This window comes from Botrytis fragariae (assembly GCF_013461495.1).
Source record: "Botrytis fragariae strain BVB16 chromosome Unknown tig00000006, whole genome shotgun sequence".
In the NCBI taxonomy this organism is placed as follows: Eukaryota; Fungi; Ascomycota; class Leotiomycetes; order Helotiales; family Sclerotiniaceae; genus Botrytis; species Botrytis fragariae.
The window spans coordinates 437,774-464,440 of record NW_023500988.1 but is presented as its reverse complement, the minus strand read 5'-3'; the positions used below and the strand labels follow the sequence as shown (position 1 = coordinate 464,440).

Genomic DNA, 26,667 nt, shown 5'->3' with positions numbered 1-26,667 from the left:
TTCTGCGCCATGTATGTTGTGCGACCAAACGAAGTTGTTCACTGGCAATATTTTGGTATTTCTTCTGCCGAGAAATCATAGGAATTAGCTTTTGAAGTTACTGGTGATCCTTCCAAAGGCGTTGCCGGATGTTCATTTGAAATTCTGTAGACCAGCACAATACTTGGTAACTTGTACATATGTAATTGGATGAGAGCTTGTCACGTTACTGTAGATCCAAGGACTATATCTGAGGAAGTGACTGCTAAGTAGTAATCTACTGTCTGTTAATATTTGACAGTGTGGAGTAGTGATAGTGATAGTGATATCACTTGCGGATCACAGTGATGGCAGTTAAGATATGGAAAAGACAAGAATCTCGTAGTGTGTGGTGGTTAGATGGAAAAAGTGGAATCCGAATGAGGCTTATTGAAAGGTGGACTAAGAGATCTAGCGCATCTCTTAGCATTCAAACCGTTGACTACCTAGGCAGGTACCTATGCATGACATAAACGATTGTATGATTCTATTGGTAAGCCAAGTTTATCTCGTTAGCGGGACTTCAGTGGCTTATATAAGGTAATGCAGGTACATACTTTTTCAGCCAAAAGTTAAATGCTTCAACGATATACGATCAATCGATGAAGTAATTGCTCCAATATCGGAAGAAGATATATTTCATACCCACTAGGTATTCTTACCTTTGCTCTATATTAGCTGGTATATCTTACCTAGGTAGGCAAATCGATACCCACCAATTTTATCATGTTATACTAGCATCACCTTCAAGTCAATGACTGTTCGATCCTAGATCCTGGTGACATTACCCTGGAGAAATGGAGGGGATAGTGAAGATGGTGAAATAGATGGTCTTCAAATGGTGGAGAAAATCGGATCCCTTCAATATCAAAAGGACCCCTCACAGTACTCTGATATCTCGCATAATTCTTTCTAGCTACCATAAGTAACAGAAGAAATAAATGCCCACCAGAAAAGGAATCACCTCTTATCATTTTCCTGAAAAGTGAGGTCTACAGTTTGTGTTTCCATCGGAATGTGAACGAGGAAGATTTCAAAGGATCTTCTCAACTATTACTCCATTTGCTATCATCTACACGTTTTTGTGTGTCTTCTTATGCTCTAGGTAGGAGACGGAATCTTGCATGAGGAATATAATATACATGGCTCATTACTGATTGCAAGCACATGGATTACTCACCAATACCGAAAAATCCCATGATACTAAGCTCTTGTGGCACACAAATGTTCAGTATTGCTCGCGCCAGATTTCCATGTCCATCTCATAGGCGGGCTTGAAATTTTGAAATACCATAAGAAATACCTAGTAGAAAGCTACAGAAGAAGAATCTGATATTGAAGTCTCCATCCTTTATCTTGGCAACAAGACCATTGCCGACCGGGATATATACTGCCGAATGCAATCCATCGCCTAAAGTATCTGCATATAATCCTGTGTGGCCATATCTACTTGAAGATATACTTTGAATGCTATATGCACAGACAGATATCAATATCGATCTACGGTTCTGAAATGCTAACGACTACTACAACTCCAATCGCTCAATGTTTCATCTGTCGGAATTCAAGAGACTATATAAAGTCTAAGCTCTAGATTCTAGTAGTTAATCTTTTCAAAGACACTTCTGACACCTAGAACTAACTACCTAATAGCCCGAACTAAGTAGATAATCACACATAGCAATCAACTCCCCAAAAGATATCGATAAGTAGGTATCTACCCAAGTATCCCACAAACCAACAGATTATACCACCATCTCTCGTTCTCTCCCACATCCCATCTAAATCCACAAACACAACGCCTTTCCTCAGAACTCCAAAACCTCTCTCCTTTGAAGTGAATATCTCAATTCAAATTTCCATCTATAACTACCTACCACGTACTCGCTTCTGAGGTTTTCCCCTCTCAATTATCGATTTACATACTAGATATACATACCAGACACGTTTGAAACCACACTAACGTAGATAACTACATATGCAAATTCTCTCCAAACAATTCTCGTTTCCTTCACACAACTATCTACCTACCTACCAATCTATCTACCTAGTAACTCAACATCCTCAAACTCAAAAATCCCATTCCCATTTCCAATCCTTAGCACAAATACAAACACCAAACCACAAAAACATTCACATGGAAGAATCCATTCTTCCTTTCTTCCTTCCTTTCATCCCCCTCAAAATATCAAAGAGAAACCACCAACCCCGTAAACGTAAATGTAAGCTAAGAGAGAGATGATTCTCAAACTTACATTCCACCTCAAATTCAAACCGAAATTCAAATTCAGCATATTAAAATCTATGCAACAAGTTTAACTGTATTCATTGGCGTAGATATAGATATAGATATAGATATAGATATAGATATAGATATAGATATAGATATAGATATAGATATAGATATAGATATAGATATTAATAAATAGGATAACAGCGAAATTTGAGGTTTCAAAATCCCCCTGTGCTTGGGTAGGTATACAATGCTATATTTTGTTACATTGTGTTTTACTGTATGAAATTACTAGATAGGTAGGTAAATAGGTAGGAGGTATGTCGGTATTATCTTCCATTCATATCCTATATGACGATTGAATTATTAATACTGATCTGCATCTCTTTTGTCAAGGTGAGTATATATGTAGATAAATGTTGATATATATATACCTAGGTACTTCTATCATGTCCATACCTAGCATCCATACCTAATATTCATATTCATACTACATGAGAAATCCCAAGTCCATAAGATCTTACATACGTACGTGGAATTTTCACTCGGCTATACTACTAGGTAGGTATTTTGCTTATACGATGTGTACTTTACTTTTTCATACCCTCTCCTCTCCTTTCATTTCTTTCCTTAGCTTCTCCCTCAAAGACCAGAGAACAAGAATAATAATAAAAATAGAGAATAAATCGAGACGTGAAAATATCAAATTCCATCCCATGAGCAGAAATTTGTATCTATTCGTACGACCTACCTAATAGTATGTGCTACAAATTCTTGTGTCTAAACACCACGTGAAGTAAATTGTTCAGGTTTCCCAGTAGGCAGAGATCGGTTTTTGGTCGCACATCTAGCGAATAGTATTGTATCGTACAAATGTATTGTATCTCGAGATGTTTTGTGGTTATATTGAATTTAGTATAGAGGGACGGAATGGACTCGAATTCCCTTCTTTGCTACAACACTATTGTTCATTAATGAGTATGTATTCATGAGTATACCAATACCTTGCTTACCATCAACAACGTTTCATCTCAACAAATCCGACAAACTCCCCCTCTCTTCCCGATCTCCCACGTCCAATCCGCATCCAAAAAAACGCAATAAACTCAGCCCCAACTTCAGCCCTGCATATATATCACATCCCGTACCACAACTCACCTCCCACAAACCACAAGCCCTTTCCCTCCATACCACCATCAATACAACCACTAATCCCAATATCCAATCCCCCTTCCTCCACATCTCACTCACTAACCCCATACACAAACAATCCAATGAATCTGTGCCCCATATCCTCGTACCCTCGTACCCTCGTCCACCATCCCATATCCCCAACCCCATCTCGTGGCTCCGCCGCTGCTCCCCAGATGTATTGTGGAGATGGGGTTGAGATGTTATGTGAGATGCTGATGTGATGTGGTATATAGTTTTTTGATAATTGGTATCGTGAAACACGCAATGAAATTTAAGAGAAATTCCAAAAAAGTAGCGCCGAGATGAGACACTGGTGGTGGTGAGTTTTAGGGACGGGGAATTAGATGGATGATAGAATGAGAAGATGGGAAGATGAGAAGATGATAGGATGATAGGATGAGCAATTATTATACGACTGTACTTGTATCCTCGAGATATGTAATCCCACATCCACATATTCTCCCAGATATCGGGATTCTTTTCTCGGGGAGGTGAAAGTGACAATCGGGATGTTGTGAGATCGGGACTGTAGGATTGGGATGAAACTGTGTGTGTTATTTTGTTGCTTGTTTGTCTGTGTATGATTCCCGAGTATCATTATTCCTATTCTTCGGACCAAGATGAATGAAACCTAAATCACCGTCATCATTCTCTTTCCATTCTCGCTCTTCGAAGATGAGTTGTGAATATTAGTCAACATTCACATCCTATCGCTTGGAAGCCTACCTACTATGACGAATCTGGAACTATCAACTTCCTTACCTAAGTATCTTCCAAAGAAAATGTCATCAAATATATTCAAATTTCAATCCAACTTCCAACACACAAACACACGACTCCTCTTCAACTTCTCCAACATTCAAAGAGGACAATACTTCCCCGTCTGAAAAAGGGAAGAAGAAGAAAAGAATAGATATCTTCTAGAGTGCTAGATTTCAACGATAAGATGACGTGGATTTGAACATCTCACATCACTAGACTTTAGATTTCATGAATATTCGTTTCTTCTTTATCGATTCCGCACATCAGATATACACATAGCACATCCCCCGAGAGTAAGCTCTCTACTAAGAACGATGAGAATCCCTTGATATACAGTGTATGATTAGTAGTATCGTAACAGTATAGTACAGTAGATAGAATTACCAAAGAAGAGTATTATTTGAATTTACTCTAACTGCTAATTTCTAACTTCTCCCTTTCATCATATCGTATCATGCTTGAGTACCTACCTACATATAGATAGATATATAATTTCCACCGTAATAATCAAGAAACAATAGGAGAATCGTATTGAAAGAAGTAGGGAGATGATATCAAGATTGATAGATAGATAGATACAGATTGATGAGGAGAGGAGAAGAGAGGAGGAAACCGAGTATTTCTACTGCACGGGATTTTATGTGTGGATATTGTGGTGTGTGTAGTGTACACTTGTTGAGGATACGAGATTGAGAGTTTATGGGTAAATAGAGGAAGCAGTTAAGGGAAAGAGAGATGAATGAATGAATGAATGAATGAATGGACAGATGAGGTCTGAGTAGAGTTCCCCGATTGGAGACTGAGGTATTTTACCACGTGGTGTATACGGGTTGAACTCGATGCTTTAGACTTGGTTGGGAGATTTACCTAGAATCTGAATTGCAAGTGATATTGATATTGATCAATGTTGAGATTTCTCCAATGTGATATGGTGAAGGAGAAGCGAGGATGATTATGTTTTTGTAGGGATTCGGTATCTGGGTATACAGACAGGTATCTAGTAGGCATATCCAATCTACAATGAAACCCACAAAAAGAACTGACAATAATTGCATCCATAGACTTATTGATATTCTCCAACCCACCTAGGTACCAACTGATTTCTAACCCTTCCTCACACATCCCACATCCCATATCCAAGCCTCGAAACATTTTTCCTTCATTCAAATCCGAAATCCGATGTTATGTTTTGATAACTCTATCGTCCGAGCCACGGGTAGATAGACTCGTAGATAGGTCGACACTCGATTTCAGGGTGCGATCAGATATTTTTATTAGTCTGGGCGTACGCCACTAGGTAGATAGTCAGAGTTGAATGTCAATGCTAATTATTTTACCTGGGTAGGATTTGATTTGGTAAGATTTGATTTTGATTGATACGAAATGGGTATTTATAGTAGGTAGGTAGGTAGGTAGGTAGGTATAAGCGATGGCATGCAATTCTTTCCGTGGGAATGGATGAAAGAAAAAGGATCTTCAAACCAAAACTTGAGAGATATATTATGGTTTGGCTTGGTTTGATAGAACAATCTGTCATTTTGATTGAAAGATCTGACGTGTACTCCAACTTTAACTTAATCGATGAATAACATCTGATACGGAGTACGTGGTCGATTTCAGCAACAGATCCCGAATTTCTTGGATTCGGTCCAGTCTGAGTCTTCTAGCTTACTTGTAATGAATGAATGATAAGGTCGGGTCGTTTATTCGTTGGCACGGTTGGTTCGTTCGTCGGAGAATAATATTGTATGATTTTCATGATTTTCGTGATTTTCGTGATTTCCGATCTTAGTTGATTACCTAGTGATACAGATTTCACCTTACTGCACTTATCAATAATCGAGCAGAGCGAGAAAGCCTCCACGGCAGTGGCTCCCAGAGGGCCAGCGGAGCGTCATTGCTTGATGGATATCATTGAAATGAATATTGGTAGGTAGGTAGGTGGGTAGGTATTCCGAGTAGACAATGGGAAAATTTGTAAGCGGAGGGAGTGGTTGAAGAAACCGATAATATTTAAAAGGGGTTAGAGTTCAGTTCGCCAGATAAGAATTTGCTTGGCTAGATATTTATGGATAGATGTTTATACACTCGTTCATCCAATGAAATGGGTGATCGACACGGGAAGCTGCATGCGAATGAGGGGCAGATTGTAGATTTGGGTTATGAGGTTCATGAATTGAAGTTTGAAATGGCTATTGTGTACAAAAATAGAGAGCTGGAGGGATTGACTTTTTCTTCATTGTCTGGTCTGTAAGTAAGTGCAAACTCGGCTTTTCTTATCGTCATTTTGTTTTACGAGATGTGAGCTAAGATTTGGCAAATGCTCATCGCAGGTATCATATCACGTGGGAAGAAAGAAGTACTAGGTAGATACTCGGTCGGTACTAGACAAGCTCTCAAAAGTCAATGGTTGGAAATTCGATATACTGGTATCTTTTTGGGTCTTGATAACCTTTAGCTGAGGAAGCTGTGTGATTATGTCACCATTGAATGGAGCTACCTAGTATGTTTGGGTGACAATTGATACTAACAATTGATACCAGTATTGAAGAAGGGGAATATTACTAGTTTTAGATTGAGGGTAACAGTCGGTGCCTACCTACCTTGAAGTGTGAACACCCGGTATTGAATGGTTCATTGGGTAATAATTGATGCTAGGTACTGAAGCAAGGCACCTGGGTATTATGAGGTCGGCTACTTTGAGGTCTGATACTGTGCAACATCATACATGTGGAATCTGTAAGTCACCATCCGTCGTACCACGTTAAGAGACTTTCCCTCTGGTAAATTTCCACATTGTCAGTCACTTACCCATGTATCACGATTAGTTTAATTAAGTGCGGTTTTCCAATGGGACGATATCTTTGAGATCTGCCCCGTTGAGTAACATGAAGGCATTTTCTCTTCCCTTTTGGGTTCGTGCTTTCTTCGCTTTTCTTCGCTTTTCCCCTCCTTCCCTTTTTGGGTAAGAACTACCGACGGAGCTAGATACTTTAGTTACCCCACGGGCCTAGAGACATTCACTTTGAGAGGGACTACCTAGTACACCATGCGATGCCATGCCATGCCTTGCTCTGCCTCAGTTCCTCAGTTCCTCAAAATCTTCAAATCATCTTTTCCATCTTTTCCATCTTTTCTATCTTTTCCATCATTTTGGTACGCACTACCACTGCCACCAAAGAAACTTATGGGAAAAAATAGCCTTTAGTCCGCTATGATCTTCACGCCATCTCTTTTTCCCACTAGTTATCAAAGCTACATGTCAACTAATGCAAGGTTCAGATGAAGCTGGATGAATCTAAAAACTTCAGTCGACTATCCATCCAATCATTTCAAATTATCCTTCAATCATCGTTCTCTTTACCTCTTCATCTCCAAGGACATGCTTGGAGTGAAGCGGAAGCCAAGGAACTATACCACAAGAAGGTTATCCTTCGTTTTCCCTTAATATAGCTCGGCCACAAAATATTTCTTCCCCTCCACATCTTTCAACCTCGATTTCTGTATTCTCTTCATTCCTTCTCTCTATTCATCTTCTACTTCTCTCAATCTTGATCACATTCGTTTCTGGAAGTAATCAGTTCATTTGCCTTGCGATCATCATTGCAATAATTCCTACAATATCATAATCTTAATAATTCACCAGTAAATCTTTCCACTTCTTGACACACAAGATGGATCAACAACCTACATTTAGAGGTCACGCACCTCAATCATCCATTGCCACAACACCAAGAGCTGGAACACCCGAAAACATAAATCCATTCGGTGGTGATGATAGTATTCAACCTTCTCCATCTCAAGACAGAGTTGTCAATCCTTTCGCTTCCCCATTCGCTTCGAGACCTGGCTCTACATTCGGTGCATCATCTGCGATAGGAAGGACATATGGCACAAGATATTTTCATTCCAGAAGAGTAAAGAAGGGAGAAGTTGATCAACCATGGAAAGCCACTAAGGATCCAAAGGAAAAATGGGTTACAATCATTCCCATCATTGGCATGCTCATAGGTCTGGGAATTGCGGGATTTTTGATCTATGATGGAATAGCTTCAGTTACCCATCATAAATACTGTCCAGTTATGAGTGATGATTTCTCAAGTGGTACACTCAATACCGATATTTGGACTCAGGAAGCAGAAGTTGGTGGCTTTGGGTATGTGCTCCTTTTCAGCTTTTGACGACAAATGTACTAACTCACATCTCGCAGTAACGGAGAGTTTGAGCAAACTACACTTGACGATGAAAATGTATTCATCAAGGATGGAAAGCTCGTCATCAGACCCACTTTACAAGATGCAAAACTTATCGAATCGAATACAGTTATCAATCTTACATCGGATGGAACATGTTCATCCGATGTTCTCACCAATTGTGTTTCAGTCACCAATACTACCGCCGGTACAATCATTCAACCTGTCAGATCTGGAAGAATCAATACCAGGAAAGGCGCAACTATTAAATATGGACGTGTTGAAGTAACTGCCAAGTTACCTGCTGGTGATTGGTTATGGCCCGCGATTTGGCTATTGCCAGTTGAGAACACGTATGGACCTTGGCCTGCATCTGGAGAAATTGACATTGTTGAATCCCGAGGAAACAACCACACCTATGCACAAGGAGGAAATAACATCATCTCATCTACTCTCCATTGGGGACCCGATTCTGCTAACGACGGTTACTGGAGAACAAATGTCAAGCGTACTGCGCTCCATACCACTTACTCTGACGGATTCCACACATTTGGTCTTGAATGGTCTGAGAAGTACCTTTACACCTACATTGACTCCAAGTTACTCCAAGTACTCTACAATACATTTAGTGAACCGCTCTGGCAACGTGGTGATTTCCCTGATTCCAACAGCAACGGAACTAGAATTACAGATGTTTGGTCCCAAACCGGTCGTGACAACACACCTTTCGATCAGAGATTCTACCTCATTCTTAATGTTGCAGTTGGTGGTACCAATGGATGGTTTGCTGATGGCAAGAGTGGAAAGCCTTGGATTGATGCTTCTGCTACTGCCAAGAATGATTTCTGGAATGCGAGAGATACTTGGTATCCTACCTGGACTGCCAATGATAACCAAGGCCAAATGGAGGTTAGCAAAGTTCAGATGTGGCAACAATGTGATGGAACGGAGGATCTTTAAGTGTGTGTTTTTTTTGCTTTGAAGGGAGGGGGGAGATAAATCGTTGTAATAAATTATTCTAGAATATAGCTGGCGCTTGGGGATATGTATCGTCTTGATTGATAGGGTCCGACCGTCAAAGAGATTCGAATGGGATGTTATTTGATCAAGTTACTTCTTTCTTAGGTATCTTTTCCTTGGAATCTCTCTCTCTGCCTAGGTAGGTAGGAGTAGATCAATAGCTTAGCTATGTCTGTTAGTTAAGATTTATATCTATATATATAATTATCCAATTTGCTCAAGTTGTCAATGTGCATGTGTGTATGCGATGGGATTGTTTTCTCATCGTGGTAATGTAATAATAATATAGATGTAGTATTGCAGTGTGTACCTTGCTTGGCAATGTAATGCAATGTGATTACTTCATATTGTATCTCATCTTACCCTATATAAAACAGACGCCGTGCAATGTATTACTCCATGATCCAGATACCTAGGGAGTAGATAGTAGATACACATATTGAAAATGGAAAATTGAAATAGTAGGAGATCGCTAGCGAGAGAGAGATGTAGTGGAATGAATGCGATGAATGCAATGGATGGATAGTATTTATAAGATTGTATATATACGTGTGTATTGTGTATTGTCTGTTTGCTGTACGTGAATTTGAGTTTGAATGTGAGGAGGTGAGATGAGATGAGATGGTTTGGGGGATAGGTAAAATGAGGGTATGAGAAATGAGATGTGACGAGGGATGTTTTCGATAGGTGGGTAGGTAGATGGGTAGGTGTGTGGGAAGAATATTATGTGTTTGTGTTTTGGGAGGGAAGGGGGGAAATAGGGGAAGATTTTTTGAAAGATGGGTTTTGAGATGGCTTTTTATTGAATGGATGGATATATGAATCTTATATGATAAGTTCACCTTGTGCGGAAAGGATCAACGAACGAAAGCCATATGAAAGTGCATGAAAAATCATTTGCCGGTTCAGTAGTGAGTATATGAGGTGTGAGGGCTGCGCATGACAAAAATTCCATTTTGATAGTCAGGAGCAAAGTACTTCGTAGTTTTGAATGAAAATTTCAAGAGAAAAACACAAACCACCTAGTGATGAGTGTTCAGTTTTCCGAATCTCAAAATGCAAACTTGCCCGTCTTGACACTGAGCGGTCGATGAGAGGCCACCAGGACATGTTTCAACAGGTCGATAAGATACTCATCCGTTCCTAAAGATGTCAGATACATTTTGAATAGTCTGCTATGTTCATTATCTCACCTGGAGCACCTAATAGCATCAAGCCAACCGGTTGATATTCCTTGGCTCCGGTAACTTTCGAATCGTATAGACGTTGTCCCACTGTATTATTTCCGTTAGCATATCTTAAACATCTTCAATTTAGATATGGGGAAATACCAGGAATTGATACTGCTGGCCCACCACCAAGTGATGAAAATACAGTGATAGGAACGTTAAATCCTTGCCACGGCGCGCCGGATTCCTCTACAGAACTACTTCAAATTAGTACAAGAATGTCATCAACTGAGAAATGTTGGAACTAACCCAAAATACCCATCACGATAAGGGATATCTGGTAGGGCACAAGGCAATAGCATGACTCCACCATCATTGAAAAGATGCTCTTTCATAAAATTGGAAAACAGTTCTTTCTCTTCCAATGCTGTGGTGAGTTGATCTTGTGTTAGCTTCGCACCGAGATCCCTGTTGGTATGTTAGCGTCGAATGTTGATATCTCGAAGTGAGGGAGTACCATTTATAGCGGAGCAATGGCTCTGCATACGGCTCTGTGCCAAATCTTCTCTTGTAATCTTCTCGGAATGGGATGGTATTGTTGTAGTGTCCATAAAGTTGAATATGTGCCAATGTCTAGACACTGCAATTAGAGAGGGAAGACAAGATATTCTTCAGTACTACTTCTACTTACTGTTTGGAATGTCTCCGCAAAGGTCTTTTCAGACGAATCTTCAGGTGCGTGTGACTTCCACAGCTCATTCATGGTGGTGGTTGTGCGCTGAAGCTGGGTGGCCTTCTCGAAATCTTGTATGAAATCTTCCATAACCTTTTTCATCTCTGGAGCTAAGTTTTCGTATCTTTCCGACAAGATCGTTAACTTCGTAGGCATCTGTGGGAGAGTATTTCAGCCAGAATCTCAGATTTCATAGGGTATAAATTACCACAGAGGAAGGGTTTGGATCAGAATCATCAGATGGACCGAGCCATAACTTCGTGGCAGCACCAAAATCCGATATGTCCCGACTGAAAATGCCAGGTGTATCGAGATGTCTATATTGTTAGTTCAGACTTCCCTATTACTAGAAGTAGATGACTTACGATGAAACCGGAACAAGACCCTCGCAAGAGATACGACCGTGAGTGGGCCTGATACCAAAGAGTCCATTATCAGCCGCGGGGCTGACCATACTTCCGAGTGCTATCATACCAGTCAGTTGGTAGCCATCTTCATGGAGTCTCATACAAACAATCTGAGCCAATAGTAAAGTCCAACCACTCATATCCAGCAAGTGCAGCTCCACTTCCCGCACTGCTACATGAAGTGTCTAGATAACCACAACCCCGAGGATTAAATGGCGCTTGATAATCTACCCAATCTCTTGGGCCCATTCCAGATGAAAAAGGAGTTGTCTTGACTTTTCCGATGATCACAGCTCCTTCATCGATGAGTCTCTGAATTGATGGAGCCGTGGTGCTTGATACATCTCGAAGGGCTTCGTATGCTTTGCTGCAGACAGTAGTTTTGACACCTTCAAGGTCAATTATATCTTTCACTGCTATGCGTTTACCTAAGAGTGGCCGAAGATTTGATGGCGAAGAGTAAAGTCGAGATGGAACTGGAATATAATTCATAAGTGTTCTTTGGTAGCTGGTAAACACCATTAGTACTAACAGTTAATGTTAGGTATATTATCATACCGATTGCTACCTGGAGCAGTTGGCATAACGCCACAAACAAATGCACCGAGAGGGTCTGAGTACAATTTATAAATTCTATAAATTTTTGAACCACTCAGAATATAAGGACCTTCAGGAAGATCTCCTTCGCATTCGAACGATCTCAATGTGAGGATCTGTGATTGACCAGCATTGGCTATGAGGCGCAACACTCCAGGAGACTCTTGCGCCAAAACATTACGTGCAAAAATGTCACACCATACATCATCTTTCCTCGAGAATTCTTCCCATTTAGAATCCAACCATGATTGGGTGATTTGATCATTACCCACATCGACAGAAAGAATGGTTAGCGGCACCTGGCCTTCAGTAGTTTCACCATTAATGTTCGTGGACACGCCATGTCCGAGGAGGTATGAATTTGTGCCAATATTGACTATTGAAGGGTGGATTACAGAAGAATCCATCATTGTAGAATTGAGGCCGTTAAATGAACTTCACCGGAATTGTAGTGGAGATGTCTTCCTATAGACGGTTTAATGCCACGACTGTCTCGTTACCACTCACTGGCTCTGTATCAGACAATTTGATTTGAGGACTTCCTTGATCCACTGAGCTCAATAGATTGGTTCAATAACTAAACAGCGACGATTGAGAACAAAAGCAAAATAAGATGGTTTACTAGGTAGTCACACGTCTTATCGGTGATTGAGAAAGGAAGGAAGCAAGTGCGGGGTGAGATGAACACATGCATAGATGCCTTTGGCCATCGATTGCTGACGACAATGTGACTCACATTAACAATCTCTCATAAGCAGAGTGATATTCATATATGAAGTATTTGATACTCCCATTCCTGCCCTCCGAAAACATGGAAGATCAGCAAATTCCAAATTTGTCGAATAATGTCCCAGCAATCTACAACCCCACCTCCTCATTGGAAACGACAATCACATAACTTTACCACGCCACGTCTGGTGCCGCCCATTCATGCTTATTATAAGGAATGAATCTCAGAAAAATCCTTTTGGTGGAGTTGTAGATCCAGATTTATCTATCGAAGAACAAGCCCGACGACTTGAGGCACAGAAGATATCAACAGCTGCGGGAAAAAAATGCTTGGCTTGTGATTATTCTTAACGATAGCGGGAACCACCGAAAACCGACGGTGTGGAAGTATTGGCAGTTCATAATGGTCTTCTGATTGGTATTACGGGTTTCATTTCTTCCCAATGAAAGAATCCGATAATAATACAGGTGAAAATATATTAGTCGGTGGTACGGGGGTGTTGATTGATTACCGATTTGCGAGAAAGGGGTATGCTAAGGAGACTTTGTGTGCCGTTGTTGAGTACAGATTCAATGGATTAGGTTGTGGAGAAATCACACTTGACACTTATACGATCAATGCATCATTTCGAAATCTGATGAAAGTAGTGAGTTTGGAACATGTTGTGGCTCTGAGAAGGATTGGTGATGGTCCTCCAGATGAGGAGGGGCATTATGAATTTGGTGTACAGAAATGGAGTGCTGAGAGGAAGTATTTGGTTTGCGATGAGGAATGGCCTTTGTAACTCATGGGGCCTTTTGATAAAGAGCTCCGAGTTCTCAGTTGCTGTCCACGTGAAATGAGCTCAGTATTCCAAAGCTCTTCTTGATTTTTGACTGCCGTTTCGATATGTTCCAGTAACACATTTCTCTCCTCTTTCAAGACACCCCTTTATGGGCCGAGTTATCTCCACCATAGTCTGAAAATGAAGCCGCATAACTCTTAAAATCTTCCATTGCCTGACTGAAGTCCGGCTCATCTGAGAATTCTGTCCCGGTGAGTTAGCTTGGCAAACTACCGAGGCCGATATGGACCATTTTGCCAATACACCAAAAATAGAATTCTACCTAAGCTAAAAGTATATGTAGTAATAGGATACATATTTTTAGTCAAATAGATCACCTATTATTATATTATTTTGTAATTCCTACTTTTTGATATAATATTTATTTTTTTCAAAATATTTATAAGCTAGTTCCTTTTTCTTCAATTAATATTATCATTTCTTTGATTCTTTTTATTTTTTATATTTTATTTTTATTTGTATAATTAATATAAATAAATCTCGAAGTTCATTATTTTTATATAAAGATTCAATTAAACAATAATATATTGATAATTATAATGCTAAGAATATTAAATAATTACTTATTACTGAATTTGATATTGATATTGGAATTAGAATTATTAATAAATATTTTAAACAATAGGGATTTATTTGAAAACCTAGAATCGAATATAATAATTCTATTATATAAAGTCAAATTATAATATATTTCATTTTATTATTAAATAATAAAGAGATAATAATAGTATTCAAAATTAAAGAATAAAATATATCTGAAAGGTAAATCAAAAAAATATATTTATCCCTTAGTTTTTATAAAAAATTTATAATCGAAAAACAATGTGAACAAAATAAATGATTTTTCAAAATTCTTAAAAAAGACTTAAAATTAGATTATATTCAAGATTATAATAGAAAGTTATTATATATCTATTTCTATAGAAAAAGAAAGTTTATATTATAATATAATATTATTTATTCACTCAAAATTATAAAGTATATCCTTATTAATATTCTATATCTATTTTAGAAATATTCTTTTTTATATACTTCGAATATTAAATCCTCAAAATATTAAAAAACAAATAAAATATTTTTAATTAATATATAAGAAATATAAAACTTCTAAATCGAATTTCATTTGATTTATAGATAAGTATAATAAATTATCTCTAATTGAAATTGAAATCTATATATATATTAATATATACTTACGCTTTATTCTATAGATATATATTGGAATAGTAAATAAACAATTAATATCAATTATATATTAATATTTATTATTTTATTCTAAGATTAGTATAATACCTAGATTCTTTTGAATAGATAAAGAGATAGAGTTTCCTCTTATAGCCAAAACTCACTTTATATTATCTCGAAAAATTAATAAAAATATAAAAAAGATTAAAGACTACTTTTAATTTAAAAAAATATTAAAAATCAATGGATTGAGAACTAATAACAAGAACTCCAAATATTATTATTATATTAATAAAGAATATATTTCTCTATCTCTTATCAATTTTTATTTAGATAAATAAAAAAAATTTCTAATTAAACTCTAATAAAATTGATTTTTTTTTTCTGTTTTACTTTTCTTATTTTTTGTACAATTAATTACTAATATAATCTAAAACTATTTCAAAGAATTAATAAAAAATAATCAATATCATAAAAATAAATATAGAAATCAAATTGTAATTCTTATTATTTATATAAAATAAATAAAAAAGGAGATAATAGAATATATAGATCTTTAGAATATATATAATATTCGAAAAGATAAAATATGCTTTTATTATTATATTAGAAAACCTTTTATAATATATTAATTCTTTTAAGAAAAATATACGAATAAAAAGAGAACTATTCTATTTAAACTTTATAAAAAGTTTTTAATAAATTATAAGAAATAGAATATATTTATTCTTATATTATTATTTATATATTTGATTAATTTTATAGATATTAATAAATATCTATTATTAGTTATAATCAAATTTTGTTAAGATTTTGTTTAAAGTTTTGGATATGATTTGAATATTATGAAGTTAAATAATAAAACAGAGTAAGATGAGTTTGTATATATATTAATATATTATTTTTTTTATAAATATTTATAAAGATATATTAATTCGAATTAAGAATCATTTTTATATTTATCTTTAGTATTTATAGATAGATATAATGGAATAATAAAAAGAAAAAAAGTTATAAGCGATATAGTATATAATAATTTAAGCTTTATACAAGCTTAAAGGTATTATACTAATAAAATTACTATAAATGGGAATATGGATTATTTAATTAAAAATGAATTTAATATTGAGATTGGGGATAATGGAATTACAAATTGGAATTAAATTAAATAAAAACTAGAAATATAATTTTTTTTAATATTCCCTATTTCCTTTTATTAATTTTTTTATATAATCGATTTTTTTATTCATTTTTTATATTTTTGAAATAGATTAATTTTTAAATTAATATCCCTAATAAATATCTTATTATTCTGATATAAAGAAAAAATATAATTCCTCTATTAATTTCTATATATATTGTAATACAATAAATCCTAATAAAACCCTCAAAGTTATATCAATTTTCTCTATGTGACAGCAACAGAGTCAAGTCATAGTAATAGAATGAATCAATTATTGTAATTAGAGAATAACAAACTACTATATAAAGAATGAGTCTGAAGAGGGCTTTTATAGGTTTTATTGAATAGGACCTGAATAGGACCAAAATAGGACTAAGATTAAATGAAGTGATTTACTCTACCTGATAAAATAAATAAATAACTAATCAAGGCTTAAGGCTGAATCGTTATATCACCCCCCCTTCGAGAATTGACTTACCCTTAAGTCTACTTTGTTCTCTTTACTTGTAACAAGCCCGATTTTTTTTTTATTATTACCATATTTCCTATTCCTTGTTTAATCGATTTTCTTTTTTTAAAAAAAATAACAAAAAGTTTTTTATTATTATTATCAAGAATTTCGATTGGGTTTTTATACATTTGATGTAGTAGTATTATTATTGTGGCTTGAGTTTCTCAATTATAATTTGGGATATTATTAATAACCTGTAGTATATACTAGCTATTATGTCTTTTTCCTTTTCCCTGGAATTAGGAGCTAATAAAAAAATATAGTTTGAAGGCTTTCCATTTATTATAGAGATTAGAGGGCAGTATATATATACTATATTTTTGTAACAACAAAAGTTTATAGGAGGAACAGGAAACAGGGGATTTGAATATAAGTTTGTGTTGGATGGACTTTATAAGGTATATATATATAATATATAAGGGGATTAAATGATATTATTATTTTTGCTTATCCCCTTTATATGAAGGGGGTAAATAATTATATATATCTAGATATAATTTTATTCTATTTACACTTGAAAAGTGGAAATAAAGTAAATATGTGGTTTATTATATAGTTTGCTTATATATTCTAATACAAACTTTACTTTTTCTTTTTTATATAAAATATATTTATATAAATTCTATTATCAATTTGGAACTTATAATAAATAGCTATTATATCAATTAATCCAAATCTTATACCTATAGATTTATTAAACAAATATAAAGAATTTGATTTAAATTAATCAAAATATTATACTAAAATCTATCAAAATCTATTAAATCTATTAAGGTTTTATATTGTAAATAATCTTTGATTATTTCGGATAATATATTAGGTTTTGGATTAATATTGATACCTTTGAAATTATAAAAAAATTGAATTTTATTAATCAATCGAAATGTATGTCTTACCATTACCAAGAAAGCAATTGCTTGTACCGAAATTTACTTTATATTTACTGTAAGACTAGTATTGTATGTAATATGCTAATCTTTGTACAAATAAAGCTCTCCAATTGTATGATATAACAAATATAGCAGCACAATATAATCAGAATCTCGTTTTTCTGATTAATAGGAAAGAATTAGCTTTTTATTGTTATAATACTTTTCAGTTCGTTTTTTTAATTATACCAGGAAATCTTGTTCCTTTTGTTTGTAATTAGATTACGCTTATTCAAATCAAATCAATGTAGACTTTATATATAAATAGCCTATTAATATAAAATCAGAAGGTTTTTATTAAAAGGTTTTGTGGAGAATATTGTTGTTGCGAATTATTGCCTTTTCCAGATTATTATTGTGTACAAAATTATTTTAATAATAGCTATAGGAATTGTAAATGAAGAGATTATAGAATTTAGTGTATACAATCTAATTGTCCATATACTAGTCCTACCAGCAGCAAATGTAATCCTCCACTTTCTTCTTGTTTTTTTTCCAATTAAAATTCTACTCCTCCTTTTTTAGCAAAAAAGCTTCTTTTATTTGATTCTAGTTTTGCAGATAAGCCTCTTATTATCAATTAATTTATATACATCTTTTGCTTTATATAATATCTAGGATATTTTTATCTTTTATAGAATAGAAAATAGAAATAGAAATATTTATTGAAAACTTCTTCAAAATAATATAAAATAATAAGAAAATAAAAAAAACAAAATATTATTAATACTATATTCCAATTATCACTTTAATTCGTACATAGATCTAATTAACCTTTATATAAATCTCTTATTTCATTCATTTCTTTATATATACAACAAATATATTAATATTAATAAACTTTTCTAGTGCTTTATTCGGGTTTACCTTTATCATTATATTTACAATATTATTAAGTTTATTGATTTATCTCACTTCTATTAACTCTCTTTATTTGTATGATTAATGAAATACCATAATATCGATTATTAACCTTTTCTCTTTTATAATATTTAATTTAATAAAGTATTTATATAAAGAATATAAATCTGTATATACAATAACTGGAATATCGAGGATATCAAGTTACAAGATAATGATTTGTAAAATAAATTATATTGTAAGATTAATATCTACTTTTACTATTATTCTATATATTTTAAATGTTAATATACTATATATAACTTTTTTGCTTTTTGTATTACTATAATGAATAATATTACCTCTTAGCTCGAAGGTATTTTTGTTCAATATATCCTTATTAGCAAGTATAATAACAAATCCTATTTGATTGTTTAAGTTCTTGTTATTAGCAAAAGATCCGTTAACGAAAATGAATAGCTTCATATAATCTTTTTCAAAAGGGATAAAATGAAGTCTTTGATTTAGGTTTAACATTTGTTAATCTAGTTTTTTATTGAGCAATTTGATGTTTTTGTTTAATAGATTCTGATGCTGTGTAGTAGTTGATAGATTGTATGATGCTTTTGGTTGATAAATTGTAGTAATATATGCTTTTCGAGCTTTTTGTTTGTGATATTGCTTTGAATTGTTGATTTTTCCGATTTTCTTTCCTTAATCTTTTTGTGTGAGTATAAGGCCTTTGTTTATATGTTGTATAATGCATTCATTGAAGATCAGTAAGGTATTATTTGTAAGGCACTCTCCTGGTTTAGCTTTGATATCTGTATATATCAATTCTTTATTTTCTAAATCCAGGAATTGCTGATCTATAAGAATGAGAATATTGTTTGTCTGCATTTCTATAATTCCAAATTGTATATTCTTTGAATTCGAGATTAGTAAGTAGGGGTTATATGATGATATGATTATATTCAGTTTCTCTTGATGGTGTTTCTAGTACATTGCTTACCAGTGTGTTTCTGCTTTTGCAATGCTGTACAATGGTTTTTTGACTATTATGATTGTACCTTTTGCGTACTTTTCTTGAAGCTCTTTTGGTAAGTTTGCTAGTACGATTCGATTTAGGGATGTTTTTGATTGTACATATGCTTGTGTGATATCTCATATTATGAATTTGATATCTATTGGTTCTAATGTTGGAGCTAGAGCCACAATGATCCTTTGGCTTGATTTTTGGATTGTGGGTGCTTGTGTTAAAATTGTCTCTTTTCTGGAATCGTTGTATGCTTGAATGATTAGGCGTGACTTTTCGTACGGAGAATTTGTTGTACGTCCTTTGATTTTGTTCACAAGATGTGAATTGAAGAGTTTTTTAGTGTGTACGAGGGGGTTGTATTTAACGAATTCGAAAATATCTCTTGTAATCAGATTATCAATTTCTTATATTTGTAAAGCTTCAAATGGTTAATCTTCTATTTTGATAATATTTTTTGTATAAAGATCAATTATAAGATCTAATGCCTCTTGCTTTTTCTTTGTAATAAAAACTTCTGATAGATTTCGATTGTTTTGTATTGCAGTAATAAGTTGATTGTACTCATCACTTATCTTTTGGATATCCTGAGGGGGTAACATTCTTGGGATTTCGATTCGAAATGATATACAAGATGTAAATGTAACTATTTTCTCTTTTTCTGTATTAATTTGTATACATCTTTTTTCGGGTTTCTTATTCTCTTATTGTTGATTTGGTGGGGATGAAGAGTTTATTAGAAGTAAATTCAATAATAATGTTTCTATTAAAAATGGTTTTTTGTATGTATCCTTATAAAATAGTTTTATTATTATTGTACAAAATTCTGTAGGGCCATAGGGGAGATTGATTATATAATTTTGATTTGTAATTGTAATTAATCTGTAGAGTTTTGTTTAGCCTTTCTTTTTTCTCCATACTTGTATTAATAAATTTAGAGGTAAATTTAGAATTTCGTATATGCTTAGACCATTCCTAATAGTAAATGAGTTTTATACTGCATATTTTGTATAAATTTTTTGAATCTTTTTTATTATATATTAATATATCTCTACTTGTTTCAAAATTAATTGAAATAATGAATTATATAAGGTTATACAAGGATATATTTTATATATAAGAAGGGTTGAGATGAGACTATTTAATTCTATAGTATTGTTTATTACTTTAACTGTTATTTGCAGAATTACTTCTTTTTTAAGGTTTTTGTTTTTCAATTCTTTTTTGAATATCTTATATATGTGTTGTATAGATATATGAAATCTCTCGATTTTACTAATTATATTATAAATCTTTACAAGAACTTTATAAATATTAATTTATAATACTTTTGTATTTTACTGAAATTCAATTAATGTAAAATTTGTACCAGCATCATATAACATATAATCTGATAAACCAAAATATATATCAATCTAATATTTTCGAATTATATTCTAAATTGTCTTTGTGTTTATATTATATATAAATACTATAGCGTTATATATAATAACTTCATTAATAATATAAAGAACTAGTTTTCTTTCAATATAAAATACATCTAGAATAATTGAATAATTGAATTTGATGTTATCTTTGATTATAAATTTGAATTATTTAGAGGATTTTGTATAAAATTGACAATATTTATATACTTTATTGAGTTTCTTAATCGTTTGAGAATCGATATTTATATATTCTATACAATTAAATATATTAACGAGTTTTCGTATAAAGAGGTATCCGAATCTTTAATGTATCTATCGAAATTCAATTTTTATTAAATGATTGTATATAACAATCTCTTCTATTTGATTGAATAGTATAAAAGGGTGTCCCCATTTATATACAATGGAAATTGTTTTATCATCTTGTTTTAATATATTTGCTAGATTATCAAAAATGATCTATAAATAATCTATATTCTGTAAACATATGAGAAATGGAGTATTTGTTGGTACAATAAAAAAAGTAACATTTCCAAATAATATTTAAATAATAATATCATTTTGTAATTATACTAAGCCTTTTCCGAATTTGATATTATATTCAGCCCCTTTTGTATATATAATACCTTTCTCCCTTTCTAATATTTAGACTTGAAATTCTCCTATTATTAATACTTCTAATACTTTTATATTTAAAATAATTCTTTAAAATATATTTATTAAATATCGATTTTGAAATTGAAATATTTTACTTATATTATTAATCTTTTCGTATAATTGATTAAATTGATTGCTTTATAAATATATATACATTAAGAATTGCCTTTCAAAAAGCTCTACTACATACATACTATTAATATATTCTACTTTAATGAAGTGTATTTCGAATTGAATTAATTAATTATTTGAAGATTTAATTTGTAAGTATTCAGAATTTTCATTTTTATTTAATATTTTATTCTTTTTATATTCGAAATTTAATTTATTTTTATATTTCAAAAAATATTGTTCAAATATTTCTTTATCTATTTCTTGTTTTATTATATATTAATTGAATTTTGATTTTTGTTTTTTATTTGTATGATTTATTGACCAACATTCTGGTTGTTTATATACAAAGTATTTTTGTATTAATATATATAATATTATTTAAAAGTATTAAAATCTTTTTATTGAATTTGCTAATAAATAACTATGAGAAAAGGTGAATCTTCCTTTTAATTGATTTTGATATTGTTTTTGAATTTGATATAAACCTTAATTTTTATATATACAATCCATTTAATATATTTCCATACCAGGTAGATTATTAATCATCGAGTCTACTATATAAGCATTCATTATTCATATTCGTTCAACTTAACCAATAGCATTTTGAAAATCAATATAAAAGCCTTTATATAATGTAGCGAGGCATAATAATATAATATTGTATTTGGGGATATTACAATAAATATTTATTATTTGATTTTTTAATATTAATTTCAATTGATATAAATCTATTAGTTTATGTTATAGTGTACAAAGAGTATTAAAAAGCTTTTCCAATTGTTCTAAAAGTATTTTATTAGAATATTTTTGTATAACCTATGGAAATGTTGTATTATGTTATTTAATAAGATATTTCTGATATCTTTTTTTTATTTCAAAATATATTTTTATAAATATAATTATTTCCTCAAATTTTAGATTTTTATTACTGATTTTATTGAAATAGAATAATAATATAAAGTCTTAAAGTATTATTGAAAAAGCTGATTTATATTTATTTTAATCAATTTCAATTTTTCTATAAAATTTATAAAATATTTAAAGCTTTTTTTTTAAAAAGTTGTACTTTTCATCACTATATTTGAATTCACTATTATTATATACTTTCATCAAATCTAAAAAAAGATTTCATTTATATCCTATATTAAATATATTTTGTTTTATTAAATAATCTAATAATATAAAATCAAAAGGAGATTAATTTTGAATTCTTTATTATTATTTATTTTATTTAATTATATTAAAAGAATCTAATATATATAATATTTAGATTTAAATTGATTTTTTTAATACAATAATTTTATATATATTTGTATATTTTTTATTAAATTCTTAAGCTTTTTTTTTAATATTTTTTATATATTTGGAGAATATTTCTTTTGGAATAATTTTAAAAAGAACTTTTATATAACTTAGATTTTCTTTAGCTTATCAGATTTGAAATTTATAAATAATAAATTGAATTCAAATAAATTTGAAGGCTTTGCAATATATAATTTTGAATATAATTTTAATTTATTCTTTATATTATTTCTGAAATTTATTCTATAATTTTTATTCTTTATATTATCTAAATTACAAATTGATAAGTTATATAATTATATTAGTATTTACTTGAGATTTGGTAAGTTTTATATTTAGATTTAATTGTTTCTCTTAGAATGTAGAATCCATTTTATATAAAAATAATTCAGATATTAAAAAAACTATATTAAATAATAATATTTGATATCATATTGTATCAAGTATATTTGTCGTATAGTATATACAAGGGCATAATGGATACAAATAGAATCGATATAAATCAAACTATTCTAAAAAAAATACAATTATAATTAGAGATCTCTTTTTAGTATATAATTCGAAAAGATAGTATAAAGAATATAGTATTTTAATTCTTTTATATAAATTGTATATAAACTAAGTCTAATACAATTTTGTTTATCTTTTCAAAAAGATATCTTTTCTCATTAAATTCAACCTTACCATTCTATAATTAAGTTTAATCAATTATTAATCAATATTAAATAAACTTTATAAAATATATATATATAATATATAAGAAGATTAAATAATATTATTATTTTTGCTTACCCCCTTTGTATAAAAAGGGTAGATAACTATATATATTTAGATATAATTTTATTCTATTTATACTTAAAAAATGGAGATAGGGTAAATACGTGGTTTGTCACGTGGTTTGCTTATGTGTTCCGATAGTTTATGAGCTTTTTTGAAATCTGTGGTAATAGCGCTTAAGAATCTGATTTTATTATATTAACTATTTTCAATTCTTTTAAGTTGCTTTATAATAACTGTGTTTAGTACATAGTAAGTATTTAAGCTATTAGATACTAAATTAAGAAAACAAACGAAATTTTTGGAGTTAATAATATTATTCCTTTATCTTTTATTATATTTAATGATTTTTGTTATAGTTTGATTTCTTGGATTTATGAATTTTTTTAAATATTTAGCTATGAGTCCGAGTTTTTTTATAGAATAAATTCCTCGGCTAGTTATAATAGTGAATTGGGAGTGTTTAATATCTGTATCCTTTTTTATTATATTCAAATATTTATAAAACTCCTTCTTTTTATTATAAATATTTACTTTTACTATAAAATTGTTTATAAATCTTCCTGATTATACTATTTGTATTTTAACTATATTTATTATTTCAGTTTATATTTGTTTTAGTAACTCGGGGTTTACAGTGAAATAATTGAAAATATCTATGAATATAATAATCTCGTCTATATAAAAACTAATAATATTAATATTTGTAATAAAAGAACTAATAATGTGGAGTTACTAGTTGAATAGATTTTATATATTGTTATTTAACTTCAAAATAAGGTATGGAATTACAAAGAAAAAAGGAGATAGAAATCATAAAGGAATCTAAGATATACAGTTTAAGAAGCTAAATATATTACAAATAACTTGAAATATTACGAATATTTTTGTTTCCAAATTGAATCGAAAAATTGATTTGATTTAAATAAAATTGATTCATAAGATAAATTTCAAAAGAGAAAAAGAATAAAGCAAGTATAGGAAAATTTTCAATAAAAAACAAAATAAAGCAAACAACTTTTAATAAGATTTATAAGGTAATCTATACTTTTATCTTTTTTCGATAAGGAATAAGCTTATTAGATAGATTTATTTCTAATATAAACTTATGGGTTTTCTATTTGAAAGCTTATTGTAGTTATTGATATTCTCTTTCTAATTTACTATTCAATTGAATAGGTTCTCCGGTGATCTAATGGTGTAAAGGTATTATAAATGGAAACTCCTTACTTTGTGTAGGGTATATATAATATTGCTATAGTAATATTATATAGGGTTATTATTATAATCCACCCATTTGATTTTGTACCGAATCTTATTTTAGATAATCTTGGAGGCTAATATATTTTATACTTCGAATTTAGTATCTGCAAATATTATAATAGGGGGTGGGGAATTTATTTTTTAGTTGGAAATAGGGTTATTGGGGGCTAGATACAATTTATTGGGGGAGAAGATTTTATAAACTTTTATATTTTTAGATAGATCTAGATAATATGAGTATCCCTCTTTTACTAAAATAATATAAGATCCTGCTATTTGTAGATCTAATTTTCTGCTAGGTCTTTTAATAACAAAATTTCTAATGGTGATATAGATTTTATTCCTTATAGCAAAGTTAATAAATCGTTTATATCTATCCATATCCCTTTTTTTCTTTTTTTAAGATTTGAAAATAATCCTTTTTGTCACTTCCTAGGTTTTGTATATTCTAATCACAAAGGCTTATACATCTTTTTGAAAGAGCTTTTCTTATATTGTAAGAATAGGAGATATTGTAGATCTATCCCAATCAAAAGAAGTAATAAAAGAATATCCGTTTTGGAGTTTGAATAAGGATATTTTTAAACTCTTATAGAAAAGAGTAAGTTGAGCATAGTCTATAATATATAACAAATCGGATTAATTATCCTAATAATAGTTAATATAAGGATATAGGCGTTAATCTAAGTATTAATTTATAATCTTTATTTATCTATCTGTTTAAGAATAGTAAACTATAAATAGCTTTAATTTGACTCCCAAAATATAAATAAACTCTTTCTAAAAACTTAAGATAAATTGAAGATCCCAATTGAAAATTATTATTGATGGGGTATTTTTCTATTAGTATATGTAATTGAAGTATATAATTATTATATCTTTAGCTGTAATTGTTTTATAGTATAATATAAATATTAATTATTTTGATAATCTATTTATTACTATAAAGATATTATTATATTCCAATTTATTAATAAAAAAGGATTTAAAGTTTATGGATATATCTATTTATAATTGAGAGGGTATAGGCAAAGGCTGAAGGAATCCTAATGTTTTATCTTTAAGAGTATAGAAGTTATGATAGGTAGTATAATTATTAATATATTAATTGATAAAATCTAATATATTTTTTCAAAAATATCTTTTTTTTAGAATTAGCTTAATCTTTGTTTTATTAGGATGGGTTAAAGAGATTTGAGTATGGGTTTTTTTTATAATTTTGGTGTATAGATTATCTTTGTTTAAGATTATTAAATAATCTTTATGAAAAAGGAGTCTATTCTTTATTAAGTAGCTCTTTTTGAGTTTGATTATTAGGTTGTGTTTAGGTTGAATAAATATATGATTCTAATTAGCATATAGAATTTTGTTTATTAAATTCATATTATCGATATTAATAAATAATAGCTCTACTACTTCCTTTCCTTTTATATTAAATTTATTAATAATCTATTAATTAAGAACTATATCTAATAGGAGGGTTTAAGTTTATTGTTTTAAGTATTTAACCTTTTGCTTGGTGGTTTCCTGCTTTCGATAGTTT

The 26,667-nt window shown here is 31.1% G+C and overlaps 2 protein-coding genes across 2 annotated transcripts; one reads left to right on the top strand and one right to left on the bottom strand.

Moving 5' to 3' along the window:
• Positions 1–7,881: 7,881 nt before the first annotated feature.
• Bfra_001317 (putative glycoside hydrolase family 16 protein) lies at positions 7,882–9,360 on the top strand (the record flags this gene model as incomplete). Its single annotated transcript, XM_037331751.1, has 2 exons — positions 7,882–8,363; positions 8,418–9,360. The coding sequence occupies 2 exons, from the start codon at positions 7,882–7,884 to the stop codon at positions 9,358–9,360; spliced, it is 1,425 nt and encodes a 474-aa protein (XP_037195905.1).
• Positions 9,361–10,471: 1,111 nt separating this feature from the next.
• On the bottom strand, positions 10,472–12,733 carry Bfra_001316 (putative glutamyl-trna amidotransferase subunit protein; the record flags this gene model as incomplete). Its single annotated transcript, XM_037331750.1, has 10 exons — positions 10,472–10,563; positions 10,614–10,694; positions 10,752–10,846; positions 10,899–11,057; positions 11,107–11,222; positions 11,281–11,478; positions 11,531–11,639; positions 11,688–11,787; positions 11,837–12,237; positions 12,288–12,733. The coding sequence occupies 10 exons, from the start codon at positions 12,731–12,733 to the stop codon at positions 10,472–10,474; spliced, it is 1,797 nt and encodes a 598-aa protein (XP_037195904.1).
• Positions 12,734–26,667: the final 13,934 nt, after the last annotated feature.